Source organism: Phyllobates terribilis, unplaced genomic scaffold (assembly GCF_046119375.1).
Source record: "Phyllobates terribilis strain yellow unplaced genomic scaffold, ASM4611937v1 Scaffold_3__8_contigs__length_932513732, whole genome shotgun sequence".
NCBI classification, from domain to species: domain Eukaryota; kingdom Metazoa; phylum Chordata; class Amphibia; order Anura; family Dendrobatidae; genus Phyllobates; species Phyllobates terribilis.
The window spans coordinates 318,745,770-318,769,603 of record NW_027362763.1 but is presented as its reverse complement, the minus strand read 5'-3'; the positions used below and the strand labels follow the sequence as shown (position 1 = coordinate 318,769,603).

General features: G+C 40.2%; 1 protein-coding gene across 2 annotated transcripts in view; it reads right to left on the bottom strand.

Annotated features, from left to right (window-relative positions):
* Nucleotides 1-23,834, bottom strand: part of ATP13A3 (ATPase 13A3) — a 117,409-nt gene that overhangs the window by 72,266 nt on the left and 21,309 nt on the right. For both annotated transcript variants that reach the window (XM_073675053.1, XM_073675054.1), the window contains exons 2-4: nt 9,959-10,060; nt 7,201-7,374; nt 1,843-2,028 (exon numbers count right to left, since the gene is read on the bottom strand). In XM_073675053.1, the coding sequence (XP_073531154.1) occupies nt 1,843-2,028; nt 7,201-7,374; nt 9,959-10,003 (405 nt within the window). In that variant the 5' untranslated portion in view covers nt 10,004-10,060. The remainder of the gene's footprint in view (nt 1-1,842; nt 2,029-7,200; nt 7,375-9,958; nt 10,061-23,834) is intronic.

The window sequence follows — 23,834 nt, the reverse complement described above, 5'->3', positions numbered from 1 at the left end:
AAGTGGAGGCAAGCTATTCCCCTGAAAACTACTGATGTATAGGTATGAACATGTGCCAAACAGCATTTAAAGTTGTATTTTCCCATGCTGGTTGGCACCCTGGTGCCCAGGATAAGTGCCAGATAATACAATGAGCTTCTGTTTCTGTACAGAACAAAGTTTAGCAATGCTGCAGCCATTTCTACACAGTAATGCCATGTTAGTCTGACCTCATCAAGATCCTTCATATTGGGAAATGGACACAGACATGGTGATTTACTGTGAATCACAGCGGTATTCAAATTAACTATAAATAAAGTTCTGCCTGCAATATCGTGCCCCTATTAAAGGGAATCTGTCAACGGCATGTCACTTCCCAAGCTATATGTGCATGTAGCTCTTTCAAAGTCCAAGAATACCTTTACATGGCCGGTCCATTCCCGTTACTGAGAAATCAACGCTTGAATTGAGGCTGTAGAGCTAGTAAATCTGAAGCCTCTGGCACTCCAGCTCTATTCCCCACCCAGTGCCACCTCCTCCTGCTTGACTGACAGCCTCTATACTGTGTTACTTCAGGCAAAAAGAGCCATAAGTCAAGCAGGAAGAGGAGGTACTAGGCAGATAATAGAGCTGGAGTGACAGAGGCTTCAGATCTACATCCTCATTTACATATCAACCCAATTGCAGATTTTTTAGTAATGAAGGAACAGACTGGCCATGTAAAGGTATTGCTGGACTTGTCTTTAACTATATAAATAGTTTGTGGTGTGAAATTGTGAAATCCTGTTGAAAGATTCCCTTTAAGAATTGATATATGGCACAACTGCAATTCTCTGTCGTTTTCAGACGCATAGTAGTTCTTAAAGCAAAGGGCCCAATGAAGGAAACCTCAGCTCAATAGGAAATTATTCCTTGGATCACTGTCTGGTTGCATGATGAAATTTGTACTGATTAAGTGCTGGTGACAGCATGATTTTTGTGAAATAGTGGTAACCTTTTTGGCTCATTACATATTGCACCATGTATACATTTTCCATTCCAGCAGCTGCATGACATTACACTTCCCCCAGGTAGACACAAAGCACTCCTTCAGCATATCAGTTGTGGAGCATTCAAGGCAGTTTTTAGTGTTTAACAAGTAATCAAATTAATTTGCAGGAAAATCGCCATTTCACCCACAAAATCAAGCACCCGATTGTAATAGAACAATGAAACAGATATTCCCATGCCAAATCAAGTAATTATTTTACAAGCAATTTGAAAAAATAAATAAATAAATAAATAAAACACAGACGCGCGTCAGTGCTGCGGTTTCCAGCCACATGCTCCGCCATGGCCATTGTGTTTGGCCGTACTCTAATCCTCTTTCCACTTAAGAACAACGGCTCAACAGGAATATCTGCAGTTCTGAGGTCTGATATTCAGCATTAGACCATGGGCTGAATCTGCATAACGTCTATCTTTACCCCATGTTTCCAGTAAAATTGACATTCTGCAGAATGGGAAAACCGCAGCATGTAACATGGATTTATCCTGCTACGATGGGATAGGGGGGTGTGAAATACTGCAGAATGTGAATTCCCTCTAACCTTACCAAAGTTTGTAAACCTCCACACAGAAATAAACTGTTCTATGATTTTACAAAAGTGTAGACAATGCAAATCCATTCCATAAATTAGATTTTTCATGATTCTGCAGATTTATGCCTAAGAATTTATTTACTTTGTTTGAAGATGCTATCTTGCTACAATATAAATGTATGCAATATACTGTATATAATGCACCTAACACCAGATACATTCAGGCACTATGGAGGACGCACATTAACAGGTTTCCATAACTAGCGTTAGAATATATTTTCACCTCGTTTAGTGGGACTGCTGCATTGTTCATTGGATGGTCTTCACTGTGCTCGGAGGGACTCTCAGGGAGGTGGCCTGTGTGACCATTGATCACTTTGCTTGCTATGGACTCAGGACTTTGAAAGGGATCTGTTCCTGGACACAAACGTATTCGTACTTTTGCACAAAACCATCTTCTGAACTCATCCTGGTTATAAAAAAAAACAAAAAAAAAAAACAACAACAACATTGTAAAAAGATATTACTTTCAAATTGGACTGTATATGCCCACAGCCACAACTTTGCAGGTTTCAGCATTTGCTACGAGTCAAGTATATAGGCAAAGCTATTATACTTGAAACCAACAGAGGGCAGTAGAGTGCCACGTGATCTGCTATATAGCGCTACATATTAGCAGCTAGAACCCAAGATAAAAACAAAATGAGCAAAAACCTTGTACAGTATTAAGCATATACATAGCAATAGTACATGTAAATAACTGATTATTTCGTTAACTTTGTTTTGATAAAAAAATAAAAAGGAATAGGCGCAGCTAGGACTACACCACCTTATGAAATTATCTTCCCAACAGTGAACGGGGAGCAGCACCCTACTGCTATTCCATGCGAGCAGGGTGGTGCAGTACTAATGCTATCACCTAGCTCTCCGCAAATACTTGATGGGAAAGTTTGCTCACTTCGCATTGCCCCTTTACAAATTTTGGCAGGATAAATCCTAATATGTGCACTAGTCTTCTGTGCTTCCAGAACCTAATTGAATCTGGAGCCTGTGGCAGCCATGAAATGGCATCATCATTTTAGAAAGAATACATGATCTAAAGTATAAACATAGGCGTCCTCTTATTTTAGGAATGAGCATAGCACCAGAATGATCTTCCAATGCTAATTTATCACAGATCGGATTGCTGTCAGTAGATTTCCACTTTGACGTTTGGCTACTTGTCTCAATACAGAGAGCGTTTAAAGAGGATGAGATAAACATGTAAAAATTATGTAGTGAAACTTGTGGAATCGTGCAATTTATGTCCATTTACTTTTCAGTCCATCCAGTTTATAGCCACAAGTATAACACACAAATTAGCAAGACAGGCCATTAATGGGGACAGTCTGCCCCAGAATGGTTTACTCTGCGCATCACTATTCATAGAGTTATAGTCAGCAGTAGATAAACAGCTGAAAAGAAACTTTGATTAATTGAGCTGTGAAAACTTAATGTTCAAAAGCTGCTAACGAAAATGGTATTTTACAGAAAAAGAAAAGATAATTTATAGGAAGCAGACAAGTTTGCAACAACCGCCACAAGACAACCATTTATTTCTCTGGAGCTTCCTGTATCCACTCAAAATTGATAGTGCACATTACACAGGCAGAGAGCGGGCATGATTTGGGTGATAAAAAGTAAGGCAGAATATTGTTCTGATGGGAACAATATAAAAAAAAAGTCTTAAGAAAAAAATATATAATATTGGTAGAAGTAGAGCACACAATCAGTTTTCTAATATGTACCAAGCTTTCTGTAGGTTCTTTTCTGTAGACAAAAGCCAGCACTATTTGACGAATATATCTGTCATCAGCACGTCACTTTGTGCGCTATGACGAATATACAATGGGTATGGAAAGTATTCAGACCCCTTTAAATTTTTCACTCTTTGTTTCCATTTGGTAAATTCTAAAAAGTTCATTTTTTTCTCATTAAAGTACACTCAGCACCCCATCTTGACTGCAAAAAAAAAATGTTGAAATTTTTGCAAATTTATTAAAAAAGAAAAACTGAAATATCACATGGTCATAAGTATTCAGACCCTTTGCTCAGACACTCATATTTAAGTCACATTCTGTCCATTTCCTTGTGATCCTCCTTGAGATGGTTATTCTCCTTCATTGGAGTCCAGCTGTGTTTAATTAAACTGATAGGACTTGATTTGGAAAGGCACACACCTGTCTATATAAGACCTCACAGCTCACAGTGCATGTCAGACCAAATGAGAATCATGAGCTCAAAAGGAACTGCCCATGGAGCTCAGAGACAGAATTGTGGCAAGGCACAGGTCTGGCCAAGGTTACAAAAGAATTTCTGCATTAGTCAAGGAATTACACATTCTCACTGATCCAGGAAGGTTAACCCTCACATGTCGCAGTCAATAGTGACAGCAGCTCACGGCTCTTGACCGGCCATACATTAGAGACAGTCAGATCCCGCCAAAGGCTGGGCCTAACAGGGTAGTGCTGTGTACAATGACTGTGACCATATGATTGCATGTTAAAGTCTCCTACAGAGACTGACAAATATTGGCTTGTTTTTAACAATAACCCCTAAATCCCAGTTTCTCAATAAAAAAAATGGTTTAATTTACATAAAAAAATAAACAAAAGTCAGCGATGAGGTATTTATTTATTTATTTTTTACCATTTCTAACCATGTATCTGTTTCAACTTGCATACAATTTCAACTTATGACCGAACCTGCAAAATCTATGTAGTTCATAACCCAGGGACTTGCTGTAAATCCCCATCAATGTTACATACTGACCCATACTATAAAACTATAACTTTATCACATACAATGCACGCTGTAAGGAAAATATACAAACAATACCGGAATTGCTGGCTTTTGCAGGTCTCCAAGTGTCGCAAGTCTCCCCCCACACCTGAAATGTGGTGTTTTTTTTTTAAAAAAAAAGTGATTTTTGTGTGCGCGCGACTAGTAAAACACAATAAACACTACATAAATCGTGTCATTATGCATCGACCTGAAGACTTAAACCTCATATGTCACACTAAATGGTGAACAGTGTTTTGCAAAAATAAAACTTCTAGAATTGTTTTTGTGCATACCACAAAAGTGTAATAAAAGAGTGATAAAAAAAAAGTTGCACGTGTAATAAAAATGTAGCAGTGAAAATTACATCCGGTGACACAAAAAATAAGCCCTCATTGATGGAAAATTGTGAACCATTGAGCTCTATGACTGTCAGTATGGAAACAAATATGATTCTTGTTTAAACGGTAGTCATTGAAAAAAAGTAGTAAAACATAGATAAAAACTCTCTTAATGTGGCATTGCTATGATCATGTGGACCCACAGAATAAAAAAGTTCAGGAAAGCCGTGGCACCAAAACAGCAGGTTCTTGATAAAAACTTGTTCTTTATTCCATGTCAGTTAAAAACATCACAGGAAGACACAGCAGGCAACGTTTCGGCCATAATTGGCCTTTTTCAAGCCCTCAAAGATTACATAGCGCTGTAAAACGGCCAATGTGTCTTCCTGTGAGGTTTTTAACTGACAAGGAATAAAAAATACGGTTTTCTCAAGAACCTGCTGTTTGGTGCCTCGGCTTTCCTGAACTTTTTTTTTTTATTTTTTTATTCTTACTTTTGGACCTGGAGCCGAGATTAGCACAAGTCTATCAATGGTGCATATGAATCTATCTCTGAACTGACCCACAGAATAAAGTTAACCCTATATTTGGGTATTCCGTGAATAGCAGATAATTTAAAAAAATAGAACTCTAGTTTTTCTAATTCGCCTAATAAACAGTTAATAAATTAATTTGGTAATAAGTTATATGTAGGCCAAAATCTTGCTTCTAAAAAATCCAACATCCTGAAAAAGAATTAAAAAAAGGGGGTGAGAAAAGCCCTCATACTGATGAAAAGCAAAACTCTGATTAATAGAAAGTTACAATGAAAAAAAATTGCTTTGTCCTGAAGGTAGAAAACCAAAGTAGACCAAGCCAAACCAAGTCGGCAAAAAAGAGGGTATACAGTGTTAAGAGAACCAAAGAAAACTATACCCAATAAAAATTAACTTTTAATTACTTACCATTAAAAGTGTCCTTAATAGTCCAAATGGGACACATCATAACTAAACAATCGGATAAAAACATATAGGGGAGAAATAAGGATGCCGGGATATACAGACAAGCTTGCCCTATATTGCCCTTATAAGGTAAATACCCTACCTAACAGCGGAGTGTTTTCACCCTAGCGAATGGTTTGGTGTCCCCGCTCCACAAAGGCTGTCCCTTGTCTGACCCTAAATCTCCCTAAACAGACACACAATTAAAATTTCATAGGTATTGACCAAAATCAGTAATGCCATAATTGACAAGCTAAATATTTAATGGGGGAAGAAGTGAAAAAAAACAGAGGGAGATATATCCCATAAATATTTATCAATAGGATTATAGCCAGTCCTCCACCATTAGTCCACATAGGTGGGGGCCATATAAAGAACCACACGAACACCCCCAAACATTTAAACAGATATAGATTGGTCAAAGTATAACGAAAGGAATGGACTTATCTGGTCTCTAGTCCATCCGAAGGTCCCAGCAGGCGTCTCAGATAGTAATTCTTTAGGCCCCTCAATAGGTGGCTGTATGGTTCCAATAAAAATTCACAGTTAAGACTTCACAAAGAATTTCCTAGTCCTTCAAGGTGGTGTAGACCCATAAGCAAAAGTGTCCCTTAGAATTAGTCCCAAATAGACTGAGACGCCTGCTGGGACCTTCGGATGGACTAGAGACCAGGTACCATAAAAAAAAAAGAATAAAATAAAAAATAAAGATTATATTCACCTTCTGGCAGCCCGCGCTGCGCTCCTTCTCCTTTGCCGGCACATAGTGTTGGACTGTAGGACCTGCGGTGACGTCACAGTCATGTGACGGTAGGTCCTTCAGTACAGGGCATCGCGATATCCCGGCAGCCAGGAGCGAGCGCAGGAGCACACACCGGGTCATCGGAAGGTAAGTATAGGTTTATTTTTTTATTTTTAACCATTCTAATGGTCACACTATATTAATCCACGCTGTTTGCATGGATTTATATAGTGTGACCTAGTTGTCAAGCACTTTCCAAGTGATGCTAAAATCGCTTTGAAAGCGCTTGTCAATCCGCATGCGGAAACGCATGTGAATCCACATGTATTACGCAGGAAAAACGCATGTACAATCCACATGCGTTTTTTCTGCCAGAGAGATCCAGAAATGCTTCAGAAATTTTCTGCTTCATTTCTGCATTGTGGGCACATAGCCTTACACTAAACACATCGGTTGTTAAATGGGGTGAAGATCAAAGATGTCTGAATAACACTTCATGTGGAAAGTTGTTACCAATCATGCTGCTTTCTGCATGGCAGGGAGAAGCACGATTACTGCTCTGCCGCAAAATACCAGCCAAAACAAAGTGGTCATAAAAATAAGACAACTTGTATACATGATATAACCATCTGCGTCACAAGGTCACAGCCTGTCAAGTACGGCCAACGGGTGAGATTTTCAATCATTCCCATATTCCTTTAGATATACTGCTCGGCCCGCTTTACCCAGGTTATACTACATAGAGGACTTAGACTTACAGTTGTTCTCAGCAGCACAACGTCACAGTCTTTCAATGTGGTCCGAGTACATGTTGCTTTCACGCGCCACTTAGGCATCCAATAGAGAAGGAGGAGGAGAAATCCTCCAGTGCACAGCACACCCACAGCTACTAAAGCCAACTTCCACCGGCAAAGATGGTATCCATCAATCTCCTGTATTCAGATAAAGGACAATTGTTACACAAAGTTTATAAATGGAGACTTCTGATTGAAGAGGTAGGTGACTAGTTTAAAAAGGTCAACCAAGACTACTTATTTTTGTGTATGGGGCTAAGAACAACGATCTCAGCCGGCTATTGCCCTGCTTCATTTTTTCTCTGAGCTGGCAGAGATCGGCGTTGGGCAGAACAGGCAGGTAGCTAGCAATTATTTGCCTGTTAGTTCTTAGCCCCATAAACAGAAATAATAAACATCCCAGATAACCTCTTAAAAAAGGACATTTCCCAAAACTTTTCATGTTGCATGTATTAGTGGCTACACAATGGAATAAAAAGGGTTTCGTTTGTTTTTTTAAATTTCGCCTCTCTATTGCAGAGATATTAGTAATCAAATATTTGGTACCTAATGAGTTAACACCTACTTGGACTTAAGTTACTAAGGAGTTTTTCATTGGAGTGAGGGGGATTCTGCCTCCTGTATGACACTGACTAATCAAAAGCAGGCAGCAACATAGATGTGCAGAAGGACCTGTGATGATATCATCAGGGTCATATGACTCGAGTCCACAGGTCCTGCCAGCCATAGTGTGCAGCCTAAATAAGCACTGAAGATAATATTTCCACACTTCTGCGCTGTATAATGTAGCTTCAGTACTTATTTAGGCTGCACACTCTGGCTGGCAGGATCTGTGGACTCAGGTCATGTGATCTCATCACAGGTCCTTTTGCACTTCTATGTTGCTGTCTGCTTATGATTGGTCAGCCTCATACAGGAGGCAGAAGTACTTGACTTAAAGGGGTTTTCCCACAAACAAAAGTTCATTTTAATCAATAGATCTTGGAATAATAATAAGTTCCACAAAATGAACTTTCGTTGGTGGGAAAACATCTTTAAGTAAACACATTAGGTGCCAAACATTCGATTGGTAATATCTCTGCAATGAAGAGGCAAAATAAAAAAAATTATTTTATTCAACTCTGCAGCCACTATTATATCGTGTGTCCAGTTCACCATGAAAAATTGGGTGAAAGGTTCTCTTTAAATGAGAATGTTCATTGGCATTTATAGCTATGAATTGCTGCCATAAAGCATTATGCACATGAACATTGCTGTGAATGCTTATAAACAGTATGGTCCATGTACCAGAGCCTACACATATGATCTGATGAGCTCTGTGCTCAAATTACCCAGTGGACATACAAAGCACAGTGTAAATGCCAGGAGCTGGTTAGCCACTGCTAGAAGCCTAACGCTTATTTCAATGACATGGCCTATACATGATGTTTGGAATAACAATCTAATCAATGTCATCTATATGGCAATGCCATAAAGAAAAAACCCACAAGAGATCTGGGAAAATAATAACTTTGTTCTAATTGCAGGATATCCTCCTATATTGACTTGGTGAGTAACACCGAGAAAAAAAGGCTAATTAAGAATAAGTTCTGGAAATCCTTACGACTCCAATGCAATGATGAGAACAAATTAACAACCATGACAAGCCGCACAATGAAAGAAATCCTACAGATTGGCATCTTCTAAGGTTAACGGTGGCTCAGTGGTTTGCACTGTAGTCTCGCAGAGCAAGGGTCCTAGGTTCAAATCCACCAAGGACGACATCTACAAGGAGTTTGTATGTTCTCCCTGTGTTTGAGTGGGTTTCTACCAGGTTCTACGGTTTCCACCCACACTCCAAAGACATACTGATAGGGAATTTAGATTGTGATAATGTCTGAAAAGCGCGGCAGAATATGGGAATATAATAGCGCTATATAAGCAATGGATAATAAATAGTGTGCTCGGTGGTCCCGAAATCACATAGAAATCAAATGAACTCTGTTTGTGTTTTTTTTTATTTTTAAAACAAAGTCATTTCAGATGGGCACAAATCCATAGATGAAGGGCTTTCTTGAGCCCTTCTTGACAGAATTCTGGCATGAAAGCTTTGAAAAGTTACAAAATTTTGAGAATTTTTAGGTCTTTTCTCAGTTCCATTAAAGATGGGGGCGTGATGCCACATCCAGTCTAATCCATGGCGAGCTGCAGTGTTCCCCACGTTAGAAATCTCAATGTAGTGCCTGGACAGATATCTGGTATAGCGCACAGAGGCGCACAACGCTCCAGATTCATGAAGATGCATGCACCTCTTCATGAATCAGGAGCGTCTGACCGCAGCACACCCACTCACCAAGACCAGTGTGAATCTAGCCCTACGTTTCTGTGCCCTTTTGAAAAGATGACCACTTTTAGAAAAAGAAAAAAAAAATACAAGGAGTTCATTTGAACTCTATTTGCGTCATAGAAATCTATGGCTCAGTCATGGTTTCGTACGAATCCAGTTTTTAAAGGGGTTTAGACAGAACTCCCGAAAGCACTGCAGAAACGTAGCGTGAATATGGCCAAAGACCTCAGTGATATCACAACACATGGCCTCATCAGTGGCCACAGGCAAATATGGCTCTCAGCAGTAGCTCGATGAGAAAGTACAGCAATTGCCATACAATAGGCATTTCCATATAATTGCATTTATCATAGATATGCGGACGGCAGACCTAAAACACAAAGTAAATCCACTCACCATCTCATCTTCTTGCCCCTTGTTGATCTTCTCCCCATTCTCCATTTTCACAGAGTTCAGATAGCGCCCCTCCTCCAAACTTCAATATACCGGACTTTTACGCTGGGAAAAAAAAAGGAAGAGACTACTATAAAAACACAGAAACAAGCAGCCAGCACTTAAAACACAGACGCATGTCCCTAGAATATGGGGGCTATGGAGACTACTGTAGATCCATCACAATAACATAAGCTCCATTCTGCTAAGTGCATATGATAATGCAGAAAGTTATGCAGCCTTATTCAAGGCCTTGTGGTTTTATTTATATACGGCACCGATAGGTGTTCCATGCACCTAAAGGCAAAAAAAACGTGGCATCTAGAGTTTGCACTTTATAGGTCAAGGTTCAAAAACTGAAATGCTACTGCTTTGCACCAATCTGCTGTTACATTGCGGAGAAATGTTGCTTTGATGCAAATTAGACTGCAAGTGCACTGGGGGGGGGGGGGTATCATCCATCACTTCTCACCACCCAAAGCCGCCATCTGTCACTCGACTGACAGAAGAGGAGCAATGGACTACAAGTGCATCGATACGCCCCCAGTGCACTTACAGTCTAAATTTGTTAATCGATAAAAAGCAACATTGCGCCACAATGGATAGGGATTAAAGAAGCAGTTTTATTTGTTGAACCCTGGCCAATACAACATTGTCACTGACTGCCATATTACACTTCTGCTGACATGTTCCCTCTAGTTAAGTGGGATTATATGGAGGGACTCTGCTGTACAGTGTATGTACACAACACAAAAAAAAAAAAAAAAAGGCTATCGGAAAAATGAAGTATTTCCTGCAGTGACTCAGATGCCTAGTTCCAATGTGAATGCGGATGGAGATATGTACCATGCACCTAGCAGTTGCCACAGTCAGGATGAATACCAAGATACCCATTTACCACATGGACACATTGTAAAGAACAGAAAAAATACTATATGCCACATAGCGTACGTTTCTTCGCAGTGACTCTACATAACGTGCAGTGTCTTGCACTCTCGTATATTAGCACAAACTTTGTACAGACGCATACCTGCCAAACAGAGGTGACTAAGGCCTATGGGAACATTACCTACAAAAACTGCCAACTAGGGCACAAAATAAGTACATACAGCTGTCCAGATGTGTTTGACAGCACCACAACAAATGACTACGCCCACAGACTGGGCTCAAGTGCTATAGTGTGCCATTTACCAGGTGGCAAAACCAAATGAGTTTCACCATGGTTTTTGGTTACATGATTTTCATATGTCAAAGAAGGCCGCTTCACATGTCTCCAATAGGAGCTACTAGCACTTGGCCAAGGGGCTCACTACCACTGTGTGTGAACACAGCCTTCAGGATTTCAGAATTGTTATGAATTCTGCTCATGTCAATATATTCTGAAGGTCCAAACAGTGGCCTAAGCAAGCTGCAAGATTGAATGACTTGTCCAGGCATATAATTATTTATCACCTATCCTCCGGATAGGTAATCAATATCAGATCAGTGGGGGTCCGAATAGTAGATGATCTGCAGACCCCAGCAGCAGCCACTACACACTGTACACAGCTACGCAGCTCAGTGCAATGTTTATATCCGGCCACCACTAATAACAGCTGATCGGTGAAGATGCCGGTGTTGGACCTCCACCAATCAAACATTGATAACTTATAGGATAGGTCACCAATATTACATGCCCTCACCATCCCTTTAATGTACAAAACATTATTAGAATAATGGAAAAGTCTATATCGTGTGCATTGTAGATCAAATGCACATTACGGTTTTCATCAATCGGCACAGCCTATTCTATACATGCGGACAATCTGGACAGGTGCAAGGTGTGGTTTGGCAATAAAAGACAATAATGGTGAGTTTACATCACAGAGCTCTGCAGATTGATGTCAGTAGCGACAGGGTTAAGTGGTTGATGATTCAATGGAAGGAGATGTAGTGCAGGAGTCATTCATAAAGAATGCAAGACAATATTACTGGTAAAAATAACACTGGATTCGTCACCCTCCTCTGGTCCAAACTAGGAGAACTAATGGAGCGTCACAGACTGGAGCATACAACCACCCTGACTCACACATGAAGCCAATCCCTGAGCCAGCAATACAAAACTACCAGGAGACGTAGAGCTCCAGAGAGGGTCCCAACCAGACCAAAACCTTCTAAATCACAGCTTTCAATAGGCCATACAGCAGCCATACCTGGAGAGGCTCGATCTACAGCAATAACCCCTAGCAGGTCACAACAGGGCGATAATCACACATGTGCAGAATGTGGCTTGACAATAATTATGTGAGCATATGTGCTTTTTCAGTCCTGCTCACAGAAAAGCATCATCAATAGGAATATTCAGTCTGAAGTGGCTCCAGGACACACCTTAACACCTTCACCTCCATTAACCAGATGCCCAGATAATTAAAGGGAATTCCAAAATAAGTAGAGGAGGTTTCTTGCATGGACAGGTAATAAAGTAACGATATTCTAAGGCAGGGGTCCCCAACCAATGGCTTGTGAGCCCCTCGTGTGGCTCATGCCTGTTTGCTCAGGTGAGTGCCACTCAACTGTATTGGCATACACCGGGGGCATTACTACTTCTTATAGGAGCAGCCGGGCATCAATACTTTATAAGCGGCAATAGGGTCATTACTACACTTTAAGGGGGTACATAGGGGAATTCTTACTTTTTAAAGGGACACATGGAGCATTATTATTTTACAAAGGGACACTCAGGGCATAAGTACCATAAGGTGGGGCTTAAGCCATTATTATATTATAAAGGGGCATTTGCAGCATTATTCCTTTATGAGGGGGAAACTCAGGGAATTCTAGCCTCATAGAGAAAGCACACAATACATTTTTCGGAATGAACTATATTATACACTGCATTATAGATTCCCAGCTGATTTCAAGCAAACATCAATCCAGAGGTCACATCCAGCAGAATTACAGCATAAAATCATCACTATGTGAATCCACAATCCAGAAAAAGCTGTAAAGTAATTAACTCGGCCCACATGAGGCGTCAAATATTTCTAAGGGCTGCCCCGGCCTGTGCAAGCAAAGTGCTGCACAACCACATTATTATGGACAGAGTCCCCACTGTACGGGGGATCCCACTTGCAGACTAACATACGCTGACATTTTACAAAGCAGGGCATAAACTAAGCCAACTGGCACAGTAGAAGCAGTCACTTTCTAAACTGTCCCCAAAAAGGAAAAAGTAACTTCCAGAGTCACAATTGGAAATCTGTTTCTATGATGACAGCTCCTATTTACGGATCCCGTGGAGTGGCTTACTTTTCACATATTCTACAAAACAAAAAATATATATAATAATAATAATTTAAAAAAATAAATAAATAAATAAAAATAAAAAAACACACATTTGTTGTAGAAGAAGATTGCTCTTTCTGGGAAACAATCAACCTGCCAGTAAGACAGCAGAGAAAGCCTCCTGTGCTTCTCCAATAAGACGCAGCAATTAAGCATATACATGGACGTGCACCAACATTTTCTATCCTATACTCCATAATACATGCAAGGTTACCTCTTCCCAGTCGCTCTTTCAGCAGTCAAGTGCAATTCCTCCTGTCATCAATGGTCAAGTGAAGCCGTGCTTAACAGCCCACAGCATATCAGCAAGGGAAGTCCTGCCACTCAACTATTTTGTCTAAAATCTAAAAAAAGGTCTCCAAGGACCTTTCAGACTTCTTTATCAAAAGATTACAATATCAAAGAAATTTGGCACTGTTTGTTTATTTGGAACAATTGCAACCTCTAATCGGGCCCTCGTAGAGGATATGCCTTCAGCGCCCAGACAAGTGCTGTGGCTCAGTCTATTCAACCCTATCAGACAGCTCGTGGAGTCCTCGGACACAGTTCCATGTGCATGCATGAGCCCTGATGTTATCTACCGGGGTAAAGCACTATAGGATATTATGCTGCTGACCAAACCCTTCCTTCCATTAACAATGACCAGATCTATGCTGGGTACTTCTAAACCATGGATAAGAAAAAAAAAATAAAAAAAGACAAAAGTGAAAAAAAAAAAAAGCATGCACGCTGCATCTAGAGTGGGCCAGGAACGTCCCCACACGGAGAAACGCGTGGTCTTACCATCACTAATCAGATGTAATAAATGTATAAAGAAAAAGGCAAGCAACAAGTTTGGTTCTGAGGTTACATCTCAAGGAGCTCCATCGAAGGAGATGTCAGTAATATGAAAGTATAAATACAACATACAACTTATTGATCCTCATGGATCACAGAAAGAGCACCAAGGATGGGGAAGTTCTGGATGATGCAAGGGTTAGAAGAAACAATCATCTCTAATGATGGCTGAGTTAGGACTTCAGTGTGGCTTCTTCCTAATATATGATTATTATGTAGGGAAATTATATGAAGAACAGATAAACTGAATGTCCATTTAAATAAATAAATATATATATAATTAAAATATTAATATACACAACTTACTAATACACTTGTATTAAGAAAGGTACCACGATCAAGACGTCAGCACTGCTCCTGCCAGCTCCACAGTTTAAAGATGTTGTTTGCAGTCCTCAGCGCTGTCCGTGTGAAGGGGGCTGGCTGATGAGCTCATTTACACAGCTCCACCAGCCCCTCACCTGTCTATACATTGGCTGTTTAGTGGACAACCCCTATAATGTTAACAGGCTTTTCTAAATAGTTAATCTTTTGAGAATGTTAAACTAATTTACTTAACGCCTGTAATTGTATGTACTACACTCCTCCCATGTGTCTCACCTATACAACAGTTTGAGTGCAGGTAAACACAGACCCATGCTGGTCTGAGGCTGTGTGCCCACTATGCGTTTAAGAGTTTCCACAGCGGAAATTCTGCTGCAGAAATGCTTAAAAAACGCTTGGTAGAAGGTCTGCCATGTCCCCCAATGATAATCCGCATGTGCTGTGCACATGCTGCGGAAATTTCCGCTGCGGGTTATCATTGTGGATAAAAAATGCAGCACTACAAATTATTTTGCGGAAGCGCTGCGGTTTTGCCACCACTGACTTGCATTGGACCGCAGGGAATAAGCATCACTGCATCTGTACATGCAGAATCCAACGTTTCCATGTGCGGATGGTACCCGGGTGTGGAGGAGAGGAGAATAAAATAAAAAATATATACTATATTTACCTTCTGATGGCCCCGGGTGTGCTTGTCTTCGCTTGGCGGCAGATCACGGTGGACTGAAGGACCTACAAGGACGTCATTTAGTCATGTGACGACAGGTCCTTCTGTGTAGTGTACCGTGAGCTGCCGGCAAGCCAGGATGGAGCAAATCAAGACTCCGGGGGCCATCAGAAGGTAAGTATAGATTTATTTTTTACCATTCTTTTATGGTCACACTATATAAATCCATCCAAGCGCTTGACAACTCGCATGCGGAAATGCATGTGAAGAACGCTTCACATCCGCATGTCCCTGGCAGGAAAACACATGTACAATCTGCATGCGTTTTTTCTGCCAGGGAGATGCAGAAACGCTCAGGAAAAAATCCGGAGCATTTCTGCATCGTGTGCACATAGCCTAACAGTAATATAACTGGTGCAGCAATGAGAAAGGGGCACAGAAAGTACTCCGTACTCATTCTTATTGTGTTGGCAGAAAGAAGACTTCTTCTCCATCGCCACCATGACCATGTTCTCAGAGTTTTTGGACAACTGACAGAGGGAGATCAGCGTGCTGGCAGGGCTGTGGAGTCAGAGCCCATTTTGGTGGAGTCGGAATAAAATGGACCAACTCCAACTCCTAAAATATATAATAAATTGGGTACAGTAGTTCAATGCAGTTTGTGGGGAATATTTTTTCATAAGAATTTGGGAAAGTTATGAAATGTCCTATAAATGTCTGTCCTATTCCTGATCTAAGGGTCTAGACTTTTAGCTGGGATGAATCTGTGCTACAGTAAATTTATCACTTAAACATGAGCCATGTATGAGGGAGTCGGAGTCGTGGAGTCGGTGTCATGGAAATTGAGGAATCGGAGGTTTGGCTTACCGACTCCACAGCCCTGTTGGTAATAAACACATCCTAATAATCACCTTTATGACTCCTAAAGATAGATATAATTTAAAAGAAAAAACGAACACACATCTACATTCTTAATCACAAGCATATAAAAGAGAACTATTTAATAAAAATGAGGCCCATTAACAAAAAAAACCTGACCTTGGCGTTCATAGTAGCCAATGGCCGTTGAGCTTTCATTTATTGAATCCCCCTGGGAAAATGAAAACTGCGCTCTCATTGGTCTCTATGTACAACAATGACAGCTGTTCTGTTAGACAGTGTCAAGACCCACAGAGTTATAGAAGCTAAAAGGAACAGAAAGACCTGTCTGCTTTCTTCTAGACCACATATGTCAAACTCTGGCCCATGAGCCAAATCTGGCCCGCAGGTTAAGTATACTTGGCCAGCGACGCAGAGTGGGTCTCCAGAATATACAAGGCTCGCGACTTCGGGCGGGTCCCCCGCACGCCATCACGCTTTCAATTATATCGGCCTAGATGCCAATACAGTTGAAAGCAATGATGGAGGAGAGAACGTCGGCTAATGCTCCCTCCCCCATCATTCCTTAGTGGGGGCAATTATACAGTGTGGGTGAGGTGTGGGGATCACAATTGGAGAATCATACAGTGATGGAAGTCACCATTTTTTGTTGGGGAGATTGAGAGAGGGGGGGGGGTACAGTAGGGTCATCATACCCCCACAGTACCCTCCGCACGCACGGTATCATACTGTGCTTGGGGGCACTTTTGTTTCCATCATACTTTATTAGAAAAAAGAAAAACCAGCTCACCCAAGCTCTGTGCGCGCATAGAAGCACAGGATCCACCGCACCAGGTGTGACTACAACCAAAAAAACAAAGTTGATCCAGCTTCTTGTAAATTTGCAGATTTATTGAAAAATAGAACTTTTAAAACATGCTATTTAAGAGAAAAAAAAAACATGGCAGCTACGGGTTAGAGCTCCGGCAAAGAACGCCGTGTGCATTTGAAACATGTAGCTGCCATGTTGTGTTTTTTTTTCTTAAATCGCATGTTTTAAAAGTTCTCCTATTCTTCAATAAATCTAAGGGGTAGCGTTTCTCCTTATGGAGAGTGACACACCAGCTCCGGCAATATGACTTAGAATAAAAGCCAAATCAGAATCTCAACTTGCAGACACGGTGTTTCAGGCTGTTGGCCCTTGTCAGTGCAAAGTATGAGAACTGATTTGGCTATATTAGAGGCTCTGGACTGAGGTCTAAGGGGTAACGTTTCTCCTTATGGAGAGTGACACACCAGCTCCGGCATGTCAAGGTAAGGAGACTTATTCACCATGCAATGCTCCTCTGGGAAATTTAATATGCAAATTGCCTCTTCGGAGAAAAAGAGGACTTGTACTCTATAGCGCCACCTATTGGAAGTAGAGATCCTACAAGTCACAATCAACCCTTTAACGAGTCATGCAATATGACTTAGGATAAAAGCCAAATCAGAATCTCAATTTGCAGACACGGTGTTTCGGACTGTTGGCCCTCGTCAGTGCAAAGTATGAGATCTGATTTGGCTAGGTTTAAATCTGCAAATTTACAAGAAGCTGGATCAACTGTTTTTTTTTTATCATACTTTATTATCTGTATTATTCAAGGTTTTTGAATCTTTGTTGTATTTAAAGTAGGCCATTGGGCCATATGCTTTTACTGCTCTTACATAACATATTCCAATATGCTAAGATCTATTAATTAAAATGTACTTTGTTCCTGGGACAACTCCTTTAAGTTTGTTTCCATATGAAAAAGTTCATTGCTATATTTGATAAGGAAAAACTTCAATTGAGGACTTTTTTTTTTTTATAAATATCAAGGTTGGCCCGTGACTTTGTCCAAGCTTTTAATTTTAGCCCTCTGTATTGGAGTTGACATCCCTGATCTAGACACATGTCTATGGGGAGCCCTTCTGGATCACTTACTGCAGGCTAGGGCTACACAGCAACACTTGCCAGGTGACAAAGATCCCAGTGTTACATTGCAACATCACTTCTAAAGAACTTCAATGAAGTGACAAACCCGATTGTCCCAGGCAACCCAACCCTGTTGGCTTTTTGGTCACAAGTTACAAATCATACAGGACTTTGTCCCCACAGACTTCAATGAGTCTTGAAATTTGCAACTCGCATGTGACCTGTTTGCAATTTCCCCATTTTTTTTCTCGGTTGCTGTTGCCAAATCACACAACAGACAGTTGCACAAATGTTTGAATGAAAGAAGGAACACAAGTTGATGAGACTGATGAACTGAAAGCATGAATAAGAATAATATGAAACAAGTAATATAATAGTGGCTGCACATCGGTCCTTTGTTATGATGTAGCGTGTCATCTCTGATAATTGTCCTGTTTTGTGTGTATGTTATGTCATCAGTGGCTATGGAGATATTAGAATCAGGTAATCCTGCTTTTTGACAAGCATATATATTGTGCAGGGCATACACTGTATATCGCATACAGTATGACTGCATCATATTTATACACATTGATGTGCTGTTTTCTTGCATGTATGCTGTAATTTGGGTCAAAATATGATGAATACCTATAATGATGACTATATACACAAAATCTTTTTAGAAATGTTATACAGCGTATATATGAAAAACTCTTTTGGATATGGTATACAACGCATGCTGAAATACGACACATCAATGGGTATGGACTGTATAGATATACTTTATATACGCAATGAAATTTATGATCACTTATCATGCATTCAGTCTGTTGTGATATTTGTTTGAATATGTTTTGTTGATTAATCAATCACTTTGTTTATGGATTGTTATGTTTTGTCTACTTGTGGTCTATACCTTTAATTATATCTCATATTCCACCACGTTTAAAAACTATGGCTTGTATAAACCTTTGTCACGGTCCCTCTGCACCGGAGGGCTTTCGACATCCTAGTGATGCCAACGCCCCCCTGGGTGCCTAGGTTACGGTGACGCTGCAGAGTCATATATGGACATGCGCGGTGCGGGATCTGAGGCACATGACGGATATCGTGTCATCATGGGTGACACGATTAGCGTCATCGGAGATATGTGAAGTGCACGACTAGCCGCGCAATTCCGGGTACGCGGTGAACATCTTAAACACATGCAAGGGAAGAATCATGATCAAATAAGCCCCGCAAGGCATGTTTGCACCCGATTTGCTTTGTTGGGGGCGCGTCTACCCTAGCACATGTGTGATCACTTGCCTGGATCCCATTTATAGCAGCTCATCAGCATGGATATGCACCCCTTGAGAAAGGCTCACGCTGAAACGCGCGTCGGGGGAGGTGCATTGTGTGGCGTGTCTTTTTGGATCTTAAAGACTGAGGTAATATAATATCATTGTTATACTGTTATGGCTGTAGGTTCTAATATAAACTATGTAAAATAATGATATATAGCCATTCAGTCCATTAGCATGGGAATCTCTCATATATTATATATATGCATTGAATGTCCTTACATGTGATAATTAGGCCGAATGCCCGCCACCATTGGCACTATAGGTTTTTATGAGGAAGGTGCACCATGTGGCGGTTATGGATTTTGAATAATTAAAGCATGATAACACAATGGTGATATCATTACGGTTATATGGGCAAGATATGAGCTTAAATGAATGATATGTAACCACATTGCTTATGGACAGCATGTGATTTATCACATTGTATACCAGACATTATGTATATGCTTTGCATGTTTTTTATATGTAATATCTGAGTCCAGTAATTGCCATTTGGAGCACCGTAGGTGTTTTTATTTATGTGTCTGACGCACTCTATCCCAATGGATATTAATAAAGATATTTAACTTTTGCACTCATTAATGACCTAGTATCGTTTATCTTTCTGACCTTCAGGACACCCCCCTTTCTCTATAGTATATTGAGCGATTGGTCTATATAATAGTCCCTATAGTAGCATATAATAAGTTGGTTTTCTTTCACACAACATTGCTGCGGTTTTCTCGAAGTTCTCTTCTATATAAATGTTTGCATGAGAAATGGTGTTATGACGTGAACCAGTCTCATTATAAAGTCCTAGCCCAAAACATAACTTTCTCATTCTAAGGTCTCATTCACACGACCATATTTTCAGTACAAGTGCTGTCCATGAAAAAGGACAGCACTTGGACCAATGTTATTCAGTGGGGCAGTGCAGGCGAGTTTTTTTTTTTTTTTTTTTTTTTTTTAACTGCCCAAATCTGTGTGTGTGGGATAAATAAAATCACATCATGCACTAGTTTCTTCCATAAATTGGATGCGACTAACCCATTCAAGTCTATGGTTGCGCAAAAAAATTATCAGATGCCATACAGACACAGTAAATCACCTGATTTTTACGGATACATTGCAAGTCTGTAACATCGGAAACTGTAGATTGTCTAGTAAATTATTAATAGCTATTAATAACTGCTCAGACTAATGGCTTTTTGTGTCAAACTTTTGTTTCCAGCCCTTGGGAAAAGGTCTTGTTTGGTGGCCAATGTTCCAATATAGATCGAATGCCCCACTGGATGCAGTGTTACACTATAGCAAGTTATAATGTGTTTTGCTGGGAAAGCTCTCCAACCTGGCCAGAGAGAAAACGCTTCATGTAACTAATTAATAATTGGCTTAGATGGATCTAAAATCATTCTCGCTCACCGTGAATTGTGAACACAAGGCACTGTACAAGACAGATTTTCCTGATGAAATTACAAAATGAATGGATTAGCCAACAATAGAAATGACATAATAAAGAGCATGAATACATGGAAAATGCTCACAAAGCCCCATACTCCGAGCACACTTTATCACTTCCCATCTGGGGACTTGTATTTCGAGGCGAGCTTTTGTTTAGTGTTTAGACTTTAGGAAGACCATTGTGTTAGGAGAACAGATTTACATTTCATCAGTGCAGAAAGTTACTCCAAGATAGGAGAAGCATTTTATGTTAATCACATAGGGAGATTTACTAAGTAAAATCATCAGAATCAATCACAGATTAGGAGAATACTGGACTGCAGGACGTGTTCCCATTGTTACAAAGGGGTAATCTGCTAACAAGAAAGTATCATCTACGAGAAAAAAGTTTTAGAGACTGCAATAGTTTTGAAAAAAAACATGAATAAGGACTCAAATCACCAAATGTATCAAAGCTGCGCATATTTTGACAAAATACTTGAGTAAATTTTCAGCAGACGTGTGGAGAGTAACAGGTCTCATGCATGAAACGGATTCGCTCCATATTCATCAACTTTCAACTGTATGCATCCTACAATCGTGTCAATAAGTCTCCCCACCATTCGCTGATGTAGTTACATGGATTGTGTCACATTATAACAGATGGGGAGCTGCAGGACCAGCGATTCCCCAACATTTTCTTAGCTGAACTGCCTATTATAGGGGGTCTGCAGACAGAGTAATGACCGTCAATTAGGATTTCCTGTGGATGTCCTTACCACTAGAGCAGCTCCTCGTGAATTAGCCAGCAGAATACCATCAGGAAAAAGTTGTGCTGACAAATCAGTTTTTTGTTGTTTTTTTAAACATTGGAGTCAGTGGGCAACGGATCCGTTAACGCAGCATTCATTGTCGTCTATTACTAACGGATCCACAAAAAAAAAAACCTTTTTTCTGCTGTCCATGGCTCTGTAGGACAGGAGAGAAAAGGGTGGAACACAGGATAATCCGGATGGTGGAAGAAATTCAAGCTGTCCTGCAGGCCCAGGGTGCATCAGTGTTGGGCGCAAACTATCCGTCGACATTTGATTGAAATGAAATGCTATGGCAGGAGACCCAGGAGGACCCCACTGCTGACCGACATAAAGAAGCTAGACTGCAGTGTGCCAAAATCTACAGGAGTAAGCAAAAATCCTTCTGGGAAAGCATCTTGTGATCAGATGAGACAGAGATGGAGCTTTTTGGTAAAGCACATCATTCTACTGTTTACTGAAAACGGAATGAGGCCTACAAAGAAAAGAACACAGTTCTTACAGTCCAATATGGTGTAGGCTCACAGATGTTTTGGGGTTGTTTTGCTGCCTCTGCACTGGGCACCTTGTCTGTGTTCAAGAGATCATAACATTTGAAGATTACCAAAGGATTTTGGGTCGCAATGTAGTGTCCAGCTGGGTTTGCATCCTAGGTCATGGGTATCCAGCTGGACAATGACCCCAAACATACATCAAGAAGCACCCAGACAGAAAAGGATGGAAACAAAGCGCTGGAGAGTTCTGAAGTGGCCAGAAATGAGTCTGGATCTAAATCCCATTGAACATCCATGGAGAGATCCTGAAATTGCTGTTGGGAGAAGGCGCCCTTCCGATTTAAGAGACCAGGAGCAGTTTGCAAATGAAGAGTTGTTCAAAATTACAGTTGAGCAGTGTAAGAAGCTTGTTGATGGTTATATGAAGCGATTGATTGCAGTTATTTATTCCAAAAGGTGCGCAACCAAATATTAAGCTGAGGGTGTCAACAATTTTGTCTGGCCCATTTTGGGGGTTTTGTGTGAAATTATGTCCAATTTGACTTATTTTTCTGCTGCTTTATGCTGATCCAAAGAATTGATACAAAAATAAATAAATGTACCCCGTAGATGGCTTATCACAAACAAGTTATATAAGTACCATTGCATTCATCGGTATTTGTTGAAATTACTAAAATAAAAATAAAATTGGTATGGTATGGTATAGGAGTATATTGTTAGTGTCATACTATATTGAAAGAGTCTAAAATAGTCCCGATTGGTCGGTGAAAAAATTCCAAGACTACATTTTGTTTTTTCAATGCAGATCATTTTATGGAAAGAAAAAGAAACATTGCCAAAATTACATGTAACACAAAAAACAGGTTTACCTTTTACTACGTGGAGGTTCACAAGGGTAGGGCCAAATCCTGTAGGGGACAATCGTTTTTGTGAAAAAGGTATCTCTGTGTGTGCCGTTGTTTGTGACTATACCTTTGCATTTGTATGATTCAATACACATTAAGCACACACACGTATTTGATTCTAAATCACTAAATAATAAAAAGTTTGATTTTAAAGGGGGAAGTATTACAGGCGTTTTGGTTCCTTTTTTATTTTTTTACAAGTATCTTTGGTGGCATTTTATCAAATTTACATCAGGTGTTTTTTCAAGTGCTACAAAAAAGTGCAGGAAGAACTTTAGCCAAGCTTTTTTTTTTTTTTGTTTGTGTGGGGTGAGGTTTGGGGTAATGAAAAAGAAAATACTACTTTTGGAGAAAAAGTTTAGATTTTAGGCTTTTTTTTTCTTTTTAATTCACATCAAATTCATTATTAGCTTTGCACTGTCTGTTGCAGTTTTCATTTTTTTTTATTTTGCCCGACAATGTGGGTGAGGTTTTCATGATCCAGCTGTCTTTGCCCAATTTATTTAAGACTATAAAATTAAGCAAAATTTTTGCACAATAGTACGCTTGTTGAAGACTAAACTGATCTTTTAAAGCATTTTGAAAGGATTGTGCACAATTTTACTCTAAAAACAGTGGCACTGATAGGTAAGGTGGTCGCAGATACAAAATTGAGCACATTGGAGTGCCAGCAAGTGTGCGACAGGTTACAAAATATATCGCAAGACGACAAGGTGACACACTAGTCTGCTTTGCACACTCTTGGCATTCCCTTGATGAGTTTCAAGAGGTAGTCACCGGAAATGGTCTTCCAACAATCTTGGAAGGAGTTCCCAGAGATGCTTAGCACTTGTTGGCCCTTTTGTCTTCACTCTGCGGTCCAGCTCACCCCAAACCATCTTGATTGGGTTCAGGTCTGGTGACTGTGGAGGCCAGGTC